This window comes from Canis lupus, chromosome 6 (assembly GCF_011100685.1).
Source record: "Canis lupus familiaris isolate Mischka breed German Shepherd chromosome 6, alternate assembly UU_Cfam_GSD_1.0, whole genome shotgun sequence".
Lineage (NCBI taxonomy): Eukaryota > Metazoa > Chordata > Mammalia > Carnivora > Canidae > Canis > Canis lupus.
The window spans coordinates 55281222-55297560 of record NC_049227.1 but is presented as its reverse complement, the minus strand read 5'-3'; the positions used below and the strand labels follow the sequence as shown (position 1 = coordinate 55297560).

Below are 16339 nucleotides of genomic sequence, written 5' to 3'. Positions count from 1 at the left end.
TTTTTGACTTTGTGGATTGCCTTGTTTTCTTTTTTTATTCTTTCTGGACACCAGTTGAGATACTTTTATTGTAAGCACTTTTTACTTTTTTTTTTTTTTTTTTTTAAAAGCACTTCACAGATTTGTGTTTCATGGGGGGGCATGTTGATCTTCTCTGTATCATTCCAATTTTATAGTACATTGCTGCTGAAGTGAGCACTGTATCTCTTCTTTGTTATTCATCTTTTTGCTTACTTTTTGTTACACTCTGGTTAGCAAATTCTCATTTAGCTCCTAAATTGTTAATTGTATCTGCCTCTGTGAAACCTACTAAAATTATTAAGTATTACATTTCACTTTTTGTATTTTTAATTCTTTAAAATTCTATTTGGCTCTGGGGTGCCTGGTTAGCTCAGTTGGTTAAGCATGAACTCTTGATTTCGGCTCGGGTCATGATCTCAGGGTTGTGAGACAGAGCTCTGTGCTGGGCATGGAGCCTGATTAAGATTGTGTCTCTCCCTCTGCCCCCTCCCCTCCAATTCTGTTGGCTTCTCTTATGTCTATCTCGCTCTCCTTTTTTTTTTTTTTTTTTTTTTTAATAATTTCCTTGTTTTGGTAGATAACTTTATTTTGTGTATTTATATCTTTAAATATGGTCTGCATTTTCTAATAGGATGTGTTTGGAAATTCAAACATCTGAAATCTTCTTGGGTTTCCTTCTGTCTTAATTTCTACTGGTTCCTGTTTATGGAGTCTGGTTTGCTCTGTGCTTGGTTATTTTTGATTACGGTCTAGACATTTTATTTAAAGTTCTAGGAATAATTTTGAGGCTTATAGTAAACATACTTTCCTTTTAAGAGGCAAGTTTGCTTCTTACAGTGCCTGGGAGCAATATTCAGGGAACAACTTAAATCAAGTTCCTTTTTTTTTCTTTTTAATTTTTTTTTTTTTTTAAGATTTATTTATGATAGGCACACAGTGAGAGAGAGAGAGAGAGGCAGAGACACAGGCAGAGGGAGAAGCAGGCTCCATGCACCGGGAGCCCGGCGTGGGATTCGATCCCGGATCTCTAGGATCACGCCCTGGGCCAAAGGCAGGCGCTAAACCGCTGCACCACCCAGGGATCCCTAAACCAAGTTCCTTAAGAGCACATTCTAAAATTTTTAGTACAGCGTTTTAATAGACAGATGGAAGACTCACATTTCAGATTTCATGTTTTTGTTTCCCGAAGGAGTTCTATCCTTGTATGTCCACGTCAGTGTCTTGTTAATGCCTTTCAAATCAGCATCTCCACTCTTGTACTTCAAATCTCAACTTTTAAACATCTCAACTTTTAAAAATTCCATATAGTTATCACTGGGACTTGAAATTGAACATGTTTACTATGAGTCTAATTATTATTTCCCTGAATGCTTTTACTGTTGTTATTCTTTTGTAGTTAACAGAATCCCTGTCCTCTAGCAGCTCAGGCTGTAAATTGTGAAACTTGAGGAAAGTGGTCTTTGCCTTTCATGGCATCAGTTTGGAGCTGATCGTTTCTTATATCTCCTCCATCTTTACACAGTTCTTAAACTCTGTGCTCTTCTCCACTCATTTCCATGTTCAGTTGAACCTTGAACAATGTAGGGATTAGGGGTGAACCCCTGCACAGTTGACAATCTTTGTATAACTTTGGCCTGTCCCCAAATTTAACTACTAATATCCTACTATTAACTGACCAGAAGACTTACTGATAACATAAACATTGATTAACACTTAACAGTGTGTTGTCTTATGTACTACATTCTTACAATAATTCTTACAATGACTCTTAACAATAATGTACACTAGAGAAAAGAAATTATTACTCAGAGAATCGTAAGGAGGGGAAAATATATTTACAGTTCTATTCTGTAAAAAATCTGTAAGTAAACCTGCACAATTCAAACCTGTGTGAAGGGTCAGCTATAGTTCCCAGCTCTGATCTACTCCCTCACCATGTCATTTCTGACAGTTTTCCTGTCTTTCTTTCCATTCCCAGAGTTGCTTTGTATGTTCAGGTCTTCGCCTCTGCCCTTATTAACCTCAGTTGAGTGTGCCATGCACACACACACACGATATTTGATATGGCTATGGAAGTGAATTGAAAGCAGTTAGAGATGAAAAGGAAACTATGTAGAAAGGAGGTGGAAAAATTATAGTAGTTTATGTGAGAAATTTTGATGGCCCAATTTGAAGTCTTGTCAATAGAGATGAAGAGAAGAACATAGAGAGCGATTGGGTATGAAGAGTATGAGAGAAAGGGAGAATACCTGAGAATAATTCCCAAGTTTTGATTCAAGTGGTGGTGTAGGTGAAGGTACGTTCACTGGGTTAGGGCCCAGGTTCAGTATGAGAAGGTGAAGAAGAGATTTGGGGTAGGAAAATAAGTTCAGATGTATTCATTGACTATTATTCAATTTTTAGAATTTTGTTTTGGAATATACTAATAAATTGATTATCCTATCAACATTAATGAAGCAGTGTTTTAAAACCAATTCACTGTTTACAAAAGAATAATAATGATTTAAAAAAAATCTTGGACATCAACTGGATTGAATAATTCTTTCTATTCTTCTACTCCCACTAGTGATTAGTTGTAGCAATGTTATTTCACCTGTCACTTTAAATGAATGTTGACTCCATTTTTATTAGCCTTAAAACTTTTGCCTGTTTTTTAAACGATATGTGTATAGGAGAGGTATAAAAAAAAAGTATATGCTTAATTTTCTGCTTATACATAATTTGTATAATTTACAAAATTTAAGGTAGTAGTAGGATCTGTAAGAAGAGTTTTTTTTTTTTTTCCCCTTTAGAAGAGGTTCGTACATTACCACAAGTCTAGGAAACACTGGCCGAGTTCACCTAGAATGAAATGAGAAAAACATTAGGGTCAAAAATACTGTTCTGGTTAACTAAATTCTGATTGAAGTTTTCAGAATTGTGTCTTTTTTTACTTTGTTTGAAAGCTCTTACCTAAAAACTTCTTTCAATTTTTGACAGTTTCTTTTTCCTAGTCTTATAGTTGTCTCCTTCCATTTTTAGAGAAAGTTCCTGTCTATTTTATGTTTTGCTGGGAATACTAAGGAACAGTTAACTCCCATTTTCCTCTCCCTCACCTCTGCAAAAATAAAGGACTAACAAAACACATTCTGTTACGTTCTTAGGAAAAAGTCTTTTCTAGGTTTCAGTTAGGTTTTTTTTTTTTAATTTTCTTACTTTATTGAAACTTTATTGATACACAGTAAACTGTTGATACTTAAAGTACACACCTTGATGAGTTTTGATATATAACATCTGTGAAACAGTACTACAATCAAGGTAAGGAACATTTTATCTCCCCAAAGTTCCCTTGTGGCCCCTTTGTAGTCAGTCCTCTCCCTGCCCCTAGCTTGAAGCAACACTGATCTGCTTTCTGTAACAACAGATTGGTGTTGGTTGCTCTAGAATTTCATGAGTGGAATCATATGCTATATACTTTTTTTGTCTAGCTACTTTCAGTGTAATGCTTTTGAGATTTATCTATGCTGTGTGTATCAATTGTTTTTTAATTGTTGAGTACATTTTATGGATCTACCACAATTTTTTAATCCATTCGGCTTATTGATGAACATTTGGATTGTTTCCGGGTTTTGACTATTAAAAATAAAGCTGCTATGAACGTTTGAACAGACTTTATATATGGACATATGCTTTTATGTCCCTTGAGCAAATACTTAGTAGTGGAATGACTGGGTCGTATGGTAGTGTATGTTTAACTTTTTAAGAAATTTGCCTAACTGTTTTCCAAAGTGCTTGTATTATTTTATATTCCCATCGGCAGTATAGGAAGATTCCAGTTGTTCCACATCCTTGATAACTCTTGGTGTGATCAGTCTTTTTAATCTGAGCCATTCTAGTGGGCATAAGCAGTGGTTTCTCACTGCTTAATTTTCACTATGGTCTTAATTTTCATTTTCTTTTTTTTTTTTTTTTTTAATTTTCATTTTCCTGTTTTCTTTTGTTTCATAGTTTTAGCTCTTACACTTCAGATTACTTTTTTTGGTATATGGTGTGCAATAAATGTTAAGGTTAATTTTTTTTTTAACATATGGCTATCCAGTTAATCTGGTACCATTTGTTAAAAAGATTCTTTCCCCATTGAATTGCTTTAGCACCTTTGTCTTAAGCTATATATGTGTCTATCTTTCTCGACTCTTCTGTTTCTTTGATCTATATTTGTACTCTAGTATCACACACTCTTGTTTACTGTAGCTTTATGTTAAGCCTTGAAATGAGGTACAATTCTTCTGACTTTGTTCTTTTCCAAAATCTATTGGTTATTCTAGGTCCTTTGCAATTATAAATGAATTTTAAAATCACTTTCTTACTCTCTGCAAAAAACTCTGATGGGGTTTTTATTGGGATTGCATTGGATTTCTAAATCATTTTGGGGGAGAATTGACATGTTAACAATGTTGAGTCTTCTGGTCCATGAGCATGATACATCTCTCAATCTAGTCATTTATGATTTCTCTGCAGTGTATTGTAGTTTTCAGCATGTAGGTCTTGCACATTTTCTTTTTCTTTCCAAATTTATTGTGAAATATTTAATATTTTGGATGCTTTTGTAAATGATATATTTAAAATTTCAGTTTCCAATTGTTCTTTGCCTATATATAGAAGTACAGTTGATATTTATGTATGGATATACCTGGAACCTGGCCAAACTCACTTAGCTTTTTTACAGGTTCCTTAAGATTTTCTGTATAGATGTTTATAGAGTCTGCAATAAAGATAGTTTTACTTCTTCCTTCCAATTCTATGTACCTTTTATTTCTTTTCTTACCTTTTTGCACTGTGTTTTCCAATAACAGTATTGTATAGAAGTCATGAGAATTGGCATCTTGGCCATATTCTGGAATGGAGACTCAGTCTTATAAATATGGTGATAACTGTAGGTTTTTTCTTTTTCTTAAAGATTATTTATTTATTTGAGAGGGAGCACGTGTGTGCACGCAGGGGTTGGGGGAGGGACAGAGGGACAGAAGGACAGAAGGAGAAGCAGACTTCCCGCTGAGCAAGGAGCCAGACAGGGAGGGGCTCAATCCCAGGACGCTGAGATCAGTACCTGAGCTGAAGTCAGTCTCTTAATCAACTGAACCACCCAGGCGCCCCATAGCTGTAGGTTTTTGTTGATGTCCCTTTCAGATTGAAGAAATTCCTCTTTATTCCTAGTTTGATTAGAGTTTATGATTAATAGGTGTTGAGTTTTATCAAAGGCCTTTTCTGTATGTCTATTGATATCATGGTTATTTTTTTTAGATTGTTAATATAGATGAATTATGGATTGATTTTCATATGTGAACCTGACCCTTCCATTTCTTGGATATATCCTTCCTATACTTTTTATAAATAGTTGGTTATTGGTCTTGTCTTTTTTTTTTTTTTTAATGTGTTTGCCAAAGAAAAAGGAGAAGTTGGCACAAAGCACTTCTTGCAGCATATCGTAATGCAGAGGTTATCTTGAGGGAACACACCTGTAGTTTGAATTCTAAGCTAAACTAGCCACTTTTTTGGGGGGAACATCATTTTTATCTGAAAGAATGACTAAATAACTATAGTTATTTGGCCTTGAGTATTGCAGACATTCTCTTATAGTACCTTCAAGGAAACACTGCAGTGTTTGTTGCTAATGTTACAATTTAAGCTTTCAAATGACTATTGGAATTTGGAAAACTTGTCTCTGCCACCATGAGCTCGATAGCTTCCCAATGGTTAAGACTGTTCTGATGAGATCGGTGGCAGTATTAACAAATATAATTCTAAAAAATATTGCATAATATATATTACATTTGGAAAGTCTACTACACAATTCGGTGATCATTATTTTCCAAAAGACTAATGCATATTACAAAATTTTGCATGGATAAAAGATCCATTGGAAGGGTAAATATAATGTGATCAATAGATTTTATTGTATAAGGTACAAAAGTTCATTGATAGGGTTTCCAGACTGCACTGTAACATTACAGTATCCAGGAAGAATATCCACAGTTATGAAAATACTCCTCTTTTACAACTACCTATCTCTATCACAATAGGTAGCAAGAATGGAGACTCTAATATGAGAACCCAGTCTTCTTGTATTAAGTCAGACATTAATGAGATTTTCCAAAATGTAAAACAATAACACTTTCCTTACTAAATGTTTTGTTTGGAAAAATAAAGCTATTTTTATAAAAATTTTATTTAACATGTAATATCTGTATTATCTTTAAATGAAGTTTTTTATATCCTCAAGTGTAACAAGACAACTGATGATTAATGATTGTTGTAGATATTACAGATAATCATGCGATTAGTGTGCAAATCAGCATATTTTGAACATTTTGAATACCTTTATTTTAATGTAGTTAGCTTATAAATTGATCTTTTCATAGCCAAAAGGAATACACAAGAGTAGACTATGTCTTTTGTTTTATAGCCTTTATTAGTTTCATAGGATAAAAATCAAGAAAAGGAAAATACTGAATATTTGTTAGAATTGAATCTGCCTACTAGTAGATCATAGTTTTGGAAGTAAGTTAACTTCTCTCCAGTTTTTAGCATGACATTTCCAGTGAAAAAATGTTACCCAATATAGGTTTCTAGCATACTGTTCTAATTTATCCTTAATGATCTATATGTCTTTATATCATTAATATTTTCAATATTGAGAACATTGATAGAAAACCTTAAAGAATTCTTTGAAAGGAGGAATTTAGAAAGCCTTATAAAAGGGGGTTATAATTAACTGTACATGCCTGAACATATATAAAGGCATTTTCTGAAACAGCTTTGCAATCTTATAAAAACTCTAAAACACATAAACAATCCTGTAATACAATTGAAAATAGAAAAAAATAAGAAAGCTAAGCACTTTTAGAATGGGAGCATCTACTGAATTGTAGTTGTTTGGCTTTCTAGCCTTTTTCAGTGACCTGGTATCTTATTATCGAAAGTGTTCATTCTACACATTGATGGAGTTCAACTAAGTGTTGAACATAGAGGATTGAATGATATATGCCCTCAATAGTAGACATGAAGGTGTGCTACCCAGTTTCCCCTTTGAAGAAGGGCCTACTGTCCAGCTGTAAGGAGTTGGATCACCAAGTAACCCGTTCTGGCCACACCTTGGGGTCTGTCTTAGTTGTAGAGCCACTTTGCCTGAGTTCATGCCTTCCCTGGAGCAGCATGGATTTGTAGACCAAGCAAGATAAAGGCAAAAAGACCTGGCTCTTTCAACCCTTCACAGAGCCCTCTGATGGACAGTACTTGCTACAGGGCTTCCTTCCTGATTGGTTGAAAAACTTTTTAAAAAGATTTTATTTATTTATTCATGAGAGACATAGAGAGGCAAAGACTCAAGCAGGCTCCATGCAGGGAGCCCGAGGTGGGGTGCCATCCTGGAACTCCAGGATCACACCCTGAGCTGAAGGCAGATGCTCAACCACTGAGCCACCCAGGTGTCCCATGATTGATTGAAATTTTATTGGGCCTGCATCAGTTTCAGTTCTGTCCACACTTGCTTTCCTTGCCTTCCTTTCATAGGTATTAATCCCCCATAAACATTTTGTATCCCAAGTACCACTTCTGGTCTACTTTGGAGAGACCAACCTGCAGTAGCTCAAGATCTCACGAAACTGATTTATTGGGAGGAACTATCAATCAGTCTGGAGATTTAAAATGTGATCAATGTTGTATAGAAGCATAGAGTCCTATGGTAGTGTGTTATAAAAAGAACCTAAGCCTGGTTATATTACTGTTTAGGATTAGTGGTCAGACCTAGGTGTAATTGCCTGATTAATCACTTTGAGTAGCATGAACTATCACTTCCTTACTTAGGCAGTTTTTTTATTTGTAATGTCTAATGACACAGGTCTTTCCTCCTTTAGGCTATTAACCAGGGATTGCTCAAATGGCTGGGAGAAGATTCCCAGCAGCAAGAGAGGAGGGCCCAAGGCACAAATATTTTTTAAGCCCTCGCTTGCATCAGCTTGCTAATATCCCATTGACTGAAGCAGTTCATATGGCCAAGCCTTACTTCAAAGATAGCAAAATAGACTCCACATCTCCATGGGAAAATTTATAAAATGAGTGTGTGTATATTAAAAATTACTAATATAATGCTTGATACAGTAGTAGTTAATATTTATTGAGCACTTTCTATAAATAATACTGAGTAAGGGGCAACTGAAACATATTTAATATATTCTGTCTCTGTGTGATATGAAAAAGAAGGAACTCTCTTTTGGGGAGAATTTAGTATATTCTTCTGATATCTTAAAGTAACTTTTATGATGGGAACAGTTTGCAAATAAAGCTCTCTTTTCTTTTTCTCTGCAGTAAGAAAAATGGAAAACCACCATTACAGAACAATGAGGTAAAGTTTTAACTAATCTACTCTTTGGGATTTCGTATGTATTTATTTTGTTACATAATTTTGAAGATTTATTTATTTATTTTAGAGAGAGAGAGAGCCCACGAGCAAGCAGGGAGAGGGGCAGAGGGAGACCATCTATTTTTTTTTAAAGATTTTATTTATTTATTCATGAGAGACACAGATTGAGAGAGAAAGGCTAAGACACAGGCAGAAGGAGAAGCAGACTCCATGCAGGGAGCCCAACGTGGGACTCGATCCCGGTGCTAAATCGCTGAGCCACCCGGGCTACCCAGAGGGAGAGAATCTTAAAGCACCCTTACCTAGTGAGTGCAGAGACCCACTTGGGGATCAATCCCAGACCCATGGAATCATGACCTGAGCTGAAACCAAGAGTTGGAGGCTCAACCTATTGAGTCCTTCAGACATCCCTTGTTACATAATTTTGAATTAGGATAAAATCGTATAATTTTAGAATTAGAAGGGAACTTAACTATTATCTTCATTCTGCTGTATATTATAGCAATTCTTTTTGACATAGGATTCCTTGATAAGTGACTTCTAGTATTTACGTGAATCTATTCATTTGATAAGCAGTACATATAATTTTAGAATTAGAAGGGAACTTAACTATTATCTTCACTCTGCTGTATATTATAGCAATTATTTTTGACATAGGATTCCTTGATAAGTGACTTCTAGTATTTACGTGAATCTGTTCATTTGATAAGCAATCTATTCATTTGATAAGCTATATTAATTATAGCCCACGATGAGATTAATCTTTCCCTCTGCCCTCTTAGTGATTGATTGTATTTTGTCTTTCCTAGCCACTCAGGACAGGGCTGCTCTATTTTCTCTAATGGACTCATATTGTTTGAAGATAGTCATATCTTTGAAGTCTTTTTTTCCCAACCCCTCATTCCTTCAAGTGTTTCTTAACTTGTCATGGTTTCCAATCCTTTTTCAATTCTGTATACATTCTTCTGGACCTATACTGGTTAGTTTGTCTAGCCGTTATTTTTAGACTACAACATAGTTCTATGACTAGTGTGGAATACATCAGCACTATTACATATCTAGTTATGAAAGCTTTATTGCTGAAATTCTGCCTAAAATTATTTTTACTTCTTTAGCCCTAACTGCTGTTTACATTGAGTTGAATTATGAATTATAATCTTCAGGTATCTTTCTGATGAACAACTTTGTTGACAGATTCCATACATCTGCATTCATCAGTTGATTTCTTTTTTCTTTTTTAATAACTGCTTTATTGAGATATAATTCAAAGACCATATAATTTATCCATTTAAGGATATAATTCAATGGTTTTAGTATATTCACAGAGTTGTGTGGCTAACTAATTTGAACTTTTTATCTCCCCAAAGAGAAATTCCATTACCACTAATAATCACCCCTGATTACCCTCTTTTCCTAGCCCCTAAAAACCATCAATCTGCTTTCTGTTTCTATGATTTGCCTATATATCAGACATATTATTTAAAAAGAATCATGTAGTATGTGCTCTTTTGTGACTGGCTTCTTTTCACTTAGCATGATGTTTTGGAGGTTTATTTGTTTTGTTATGTGTATCAGTATTTCATTCCTTTTTATTGCCAAATAATATTCCTTTGTATAGATTTACAACATTTTATTTATCCATTTATCAAGTTGAGGGAAACTTAGGTTGTTTTCATATTTAGGCTATTATGAATAATGCTGCTATGAATATTCATGTGCAGTTTTTGTGTCAACCTGTATTTTTGTTTATTTTGGGTATATACCTAGGAGTGGAATTGCTGCGTCACATGGTAACTCAGTTGATTTCTTTTAAATATTAATTTATTCCTATATATGGCAGCTTATTGGATTAATATTATTAGTCTATACTGTAGTATGTCTGTCCTGTTAGTGTAATTTTGAATGTAATTCTGACTTCTAGTATGGTAGGTAGAAGACATTATCCATAATTTAAATTGGCCTTCTCTTTCTTCTTCACAATTGCTGATAGTATTGACTACGTAAAGACCAAGGAAATTTACGCTGGCATCTCTTAATCTTTGTTTGTTTGCTTATTTTTGGTTATGGTTTATTTGGCTATAATTACATCCAACTATAGCAAAATCTGGTTCATACTTCTCTATTAAGGGCCACAGTAATTTTATAAGAAATGTGAAATTCCTTGAATAATCTATTAATGCTTTTATTAGGTCAGTCTCTCAACAAATATTGATTGAGGCCTTCATATATGCCTCGTAATTGGTCTTGGCCCTGGGTGTGTAGCAGATGTAAATGAAAGTCCCTACCCTTATGGAACTTACAATATACATGTCAGTTAGTATACTAGTATAATGTCCTTAAAAAAGAAGAAAATGGGAAGAGTTAGGCATGACTTATTCTTAGGAAACTCATGCTGGCTTCTAGTGATTAGTATCTCTTAAATTTTCCCAAGTCCTCCATATAATGTCTGTTCTCTGAATATCCTGAAGATTGATATCAAAAATTGCTGTTCTTTGGTTTCTATGATCTTTTTCTCTCACTTTGAAAAATGGGACAAGGTATGCTTATCTCATTGTCTGGCATATCTCCATCTTCATAATCTCTCATGTCTAAATTATATCTGAATAATCAAACCTTAATTATCTTAGTTATATTCCACCATCTGCATATCATATCTTCCAAGTTCTAGGACATCATTAAAACTTGTCAGTACAACTAAATTCATTCACTGGTTTTTTTAATTCTGTTTTTTGTACAACTTTTTTTTAGCATATACTTATTTGCTCATTGTATAGTGTGAGCAATATAACTTTAGGTTACATGAATTTTTTGACAAAAGGGTTAAATATAGTATGCATACTTATACCACATTTGTAAAATTTATAAGAAGTGAACACACATATATACATATGTGCTAAAATGAAGACTGGTAGGATATGTGCAAAATATTAATAGTTGATACCTCTAAATGGTAGGTATAGGCTCCTTATTTTTGCTCATCAGAATTTTCCAATTTTTCTATAGTGAATGTTATTTACAAAGGAAAGCAGTTAAAAAGGGAATTTTTTTCATTGACATTTTTTATAATTTTGCTGAGATGGTACAGTTTTCACACATGAAATTTAGGAAGGAGAGGAAAATTTAGTAGAGTTAGCAGTATAAAGAAATAGTTGACTTGATTTAAAAATACTTATTTAATTTTGATGGCAGTATACATGATATAAAATTTAAAATATATAAAGGTAAACATTGGTGGATTTCTAGAGAACTGTAAACTCAGATGGGAAATTTAGTATTCCCATGCATATTTTATACCAGTAGGGTTTGTGTATGTATGTATATCTTCATAAACAATATAGGTAGAATTATTTTGCATATTAAAAAAGTTTATGATTTTATGATACATGGTATGTACCATTCTTTTTCTTCAGCATATTTTTAGATCCTCTTAATGTATATTTGATAGCTGTAGATCTAGTTAATTTAACTGTTCTGTAGGATTTTGTATAAATAGTGCTTTTTTATAATTGGGTAGAATTTTCATTGCATAAATTTCATATAGTTTATATAATTTCATTGATGCACATTTTGGTTTTTGATTTTATAATATAAAGTGTGCAAATGTTCTTCATTTATTTAAACATATGTGCAAGTATATCAGTACAATAAGTTCCTAAAAGTAAATTTGCTGAGTTATTTTACATTTTACAGTCTGTGTACATTTTACATTTTGATAGATGGTACACAGTAGCTGTATCAATTTATACTTTGTCCAGTAGTATACAGGAATGCTTATACTCTTGTCAGTGCCATATGGCCTTTTATTTTGCTTGTTTCAGATGTCTATTTCAGTCCATTCTAGTTCATCTCACCTTTCTAAGTTGATTGACCCTTCAATAGGAACTTCACTTTGCTCTTTGACCTTGTTGCCTCCTGAATGTTCGGTACATTATTTTCTGGTTGCATAATTTCTTTAACTGTTTTAATGGTCTTTATCTACTGGTTTGCTTTTTCAGTAATTTACATTTTAAAATGATATCCTCAAAGTATTTATATATATATATTAAGATTTTATTTATTTATTCATGAGAGACACAGAGAGAGAGAGAGAGAGGGGCAGAGACAGGCAGAGGGAGAAACAGGCTCCATGCAGGAAGCCTGATGCGGGACTTGATCCTGGGTCTCCAGGATCACACCCTGGGCCGAAGGCGGTGCTAAACCGCTGAGCTACCCAGGCTGCCTTATTTTTTTGTATTTTTAAAGAAATACTGGAAAGTACAGAGGTGGGGGAAAGTCAGTTGTGAATTTAAAAATGAATTCGTAGAAGAAGCTAGTAGTGTTTATGAAATGTACTGTCTCTGTAGGTACTCTCTCCTTTAGATTGGTTCCAGGTATGAATTTTATTATGTGCCAAGAATGGTAGAGCATCATGGTATTTCAGCCTTTCTGAACCAGCTAGTTGTTTGGTCTAGGTGTTTCTTTGCAGAACATGCTGTGATGACTTTAGGAAATATATATGCAATTCTTTCATGGCTTGAAATGTAATGGAAATCAAGTCAGGCTTACAGGTGGCTTATGATTTAGAAGTGATGACAATAGGAACAGAAATAAAAGAGGAATTAACATTTTAAAGTGCTTCAATGTGACTTTCTTATATCTTTTTTTAAAACCTTCCTCGAAAAAAAAAAAAACTTCCTCGTTTTTTTTAGATCATTTCTTGAAAGCAGCTAGAAGCTAGAAATAGGTAATCCTCTATTTAAGTCAGAAGATGGCCATTATATTATTACTCTATTTAAGGGTGTTAACTCCATGCGCAGTGGGGTGAGGTAGGGAGGCAGTGATAAGAGGAAAAACTTGAGAGTAGAAGTTTAACTTTCTTTTTTAAATTTTTTTTATTATTTTTAAAAGATTTTTTTGTTTATTTATGAGAGAGAGAGAGAGAAAGAGAGAGAGAGAGAGAGAGAGAGAGAGGCAGAGACACAGGCAGAGGGAGAAGCAGGCTCCATGCAGGGAGCCTGACATGGGACTCGATCCCAGATCTCCAGGAACAGGCCCTGGGTGGAAGGCGGTGCTAAACCTCTGAGCCACCCCGGCTGCCCTTTCTTTTTTTAAAAGGTAGTTGGTATCTATTGCTTTGTCTTTATTCTTTTCTTCCTATGTTTTCTCAGTTTGGGGGAAGTAAAAGGGGAGATTTCTGTTGAAGTGATAGGATTTGGCTTGAGAATAGACTAGCTAAAGTAAATAGACTGTGAGTAGTGTTTTGGTCTGTTTTATTTACTGATGTGTTCCCATCATTCTGAACAGTGCCTGGGACTGAGTGAATATTTATTGAATGAATGAATGAGCACATGCATGTGTGAACGAAGTAGCCTGGGCTTCTAATTCAGTAGGATGAGATTTGCAACCTTCATAAGGTTTGAAAGACCCAAACTCTGTTCCAGGTACAGGGTAGGCTGGACCTTATCTATCTTAGTCTTTCTGATCTAACTCTAGAAACACAGTGCGTTCAGATTTCCTTTCTTAGTCTATGATTCTGTAATGCACTCAGTACTTGTTAGGATTATATAAATATAAAGCACTTAGCACAATGTCTGACATATAGATGGTAGCTTATTCTTATTCTCATTCAGTACACAAACTATTTCAGGTTCCTCAACTTAGATAAAACATATTTACAGTAAAGCTAATCTAATTATAGACTTTACTATACCCTGGGTATTTATTAAGAGTTAAGAAATAAGTGAACAGTGATTCTGGGAGTTGGGGGGAGGGGCTAGGTAGGAGGATCTGATCCTTCTTGTGTGTTGCCTGTTGCAAGAAGTTTCTCCTGTGTGATCTTCCAAACACTTCAGGTGTGGTAAAGTAAATAGTCTCGGGATCCCTGGGTGGCGCAGCGGTTTGGCGCCTGCCTTTGGCCCAGGGCGCGATCCTGGAGACCCAGGATCGAATCCCACATCAGGCTCCCGGTGCATGGAGCCTGCTTCTCCCTCTGCCTGTGTCTCTGCCTCTCTCTCTCTCTCTCTCTGTGACTATCATAAATAAATAAATTAAAAATTAAAAAAAAAAATTAAAAAAAAAAAAAAAGTAAATAGTCTCTACCATACCCAATTCATCTCACTTTTTCCTGTTCCTTCAAAATGAAGAAACATCCGAGAGTGATAAGATTAATTACTGCTCCAAAGTTTCTTCAGTGATTTTGTGCTACACTGACTAGATAAACTCTAAATCCTTACTATGGTTTCAGAGGTCTTTTATAGACCCTGTCAATCTCTTCAGTGTCTCTCATTTTTCTCTTTGTTTTAGCAGTTCTGTCTGGCTCTTCAGTGTGTGCACTGAGTTTATTCTCAACACTTGGTTTTTGTGCTTGATGTTCCCTATGCTTGACTACTTTCCTTCCCCAAAGTTACCACATGGCTTCACTTTATTTATGTCTCAGCTTAAATGTCACCTCCCCAAAGAGCTCTTGCTTGTTATCCTATCTGAATCAGTCTTTTTTTCATGGTCCTGCCTAGTGTATCTGTAACAATTTATTGGTTTATTTTTATATTTCTCCTGCTTAGAATGTGAGCTGTAGGAATTAAAAAAACCTTGTTTGTCTTTAAGTTGATGAGGAAGAGAAAGTGAATTGGTAGATTGCATATTGGAAATGCTAAATGATAAACCTAGGAATCTAAATGTTTCCAGTAATTAATATCAGGAAAATTACTGTTCAGGATTTTAAAAACATTCTGCTGTTAATCAGGAAGTGGTATGTAATAAAGAGTCAGTAAGTACTTGACCATTTCTTAGCTGTCTCTCTGGTCTCATCTTTTGCTACTCTATCTTGCTTATAGTTCTAGCCAGATTGTCCATTTCGTTGCTCCTAAAGCAATTACATGAGCTTTCACCTTGGCATTTTGTACTTGCTGTTTCTTCTGCTTACAGTATTCTCCCAGATACTCATGTGGCCCAGAACTTCTTACTTCTTTATTTAGTTTTTGATAACATCTTATTTTCTTGAAAGCATGTTTGAAGAACAATGCATGTTTGTACTCTCTAAATGCAATATCCATTTTGATAGTTGTTACTATTGACTTAGATGAAATGTGGTTCCTTAATCTTACTTGTTATAAATATCTTAATTTTTTTTTTTTTTAATATAGAAAGAGGGGAAAAAAGAGCGAGCTGTGGTGGACAAGGTGTTTTTTTTAAGACTCACACGGATTCTGAAAATCATGGTCCCTAGAACATTTTGTAAGGAGGTAAGTCTTAAATTACAATGTTAAGTGTTTAACTTTTAAGGTTATATGATATCATAACAATAAAATTATATACTATACTATAGGTCAAATATTTTCTGTGTAGGTAATGAAGACTACTAAATTTTTTTTCTTTAAATGATCTATTATCATTGCAAGTACGCTTGTTGTTTGGTGTCAGTTCTTGAATTATTTTCTCTTGTTTTTGAAGTAGTATTTCATTATATTTTATGTGAAATACTAGAGTACTTCAGTGCAGTTACCCTAAATGTTTTGTTTTAATATAGCTAAATTCTGTCAATAAAAACAAGATTAAATTTTGAAAGGCAAACTTTTTTATTACATTGAGATGTTCATAAGTCACATTGATATGGAATATGTTTGAAGGTTGTTTCATATTTGATTAAATATGTTTTTTGTTTGTTTGTTTGTTTGTTTTTTTAAAGATTTTATTTATTCACCAGAGAGACAGAGACATAGGCAGAGGGAGGAGAAGCAGGCTCCATGTAGGGAGCCCGATGTGGGACTCAGTCCTGGGACTCTAGGATCATTCCCTGAACTGAAGGCAGACACTCAACCACTGAGCCACCTAAGCGTCCCATTGATTAAATATGTTTTTGAGATGCCCAAAATGATACATGAATTTTTCCCGTATTTTCAGGAAGTGAACTGATAGGAATAAAGTTTTATTATCCTTTTCTTT

At 34.4% G+C, this 16339-nt stretch overlaps 1 protein-coding gene across 6 annotated transcripts in view; it reads left to right on the top strand.

Annotated features, from left to right (window-relative positions):
- ABCD3 (ATP binding cassette subfamily D member 3) overlaps nt 1-16339 on the top strand; it is a 76645-nt gene that overhangs the window by 13419 nt on the left and 46887 nt on the right. For 5 of the 6 annotated variants that reach the window (XR_005361199.1, XM_038541293.1, XM_038541291.1 and 2 more), the window contains exons 2-3: nt 8365-8401; nt 15541-15639. Coding sequence is in view for 4 of the 6 variants with exons in the window: in XM_038541293.1 (XP_038397221.1) it covers nt 8365-8401; nt 15541-15639 (136 nt within the window). In the remaining 2 variants the exon portion in view is untranslated. Of the gene's footprint in view, nt 1-8364; nt 8402-15540; nt 15640-16339 lie in introns of those variants that run through there. The other variant, XM_038541295.1, reaches the window with a different exon arrangement.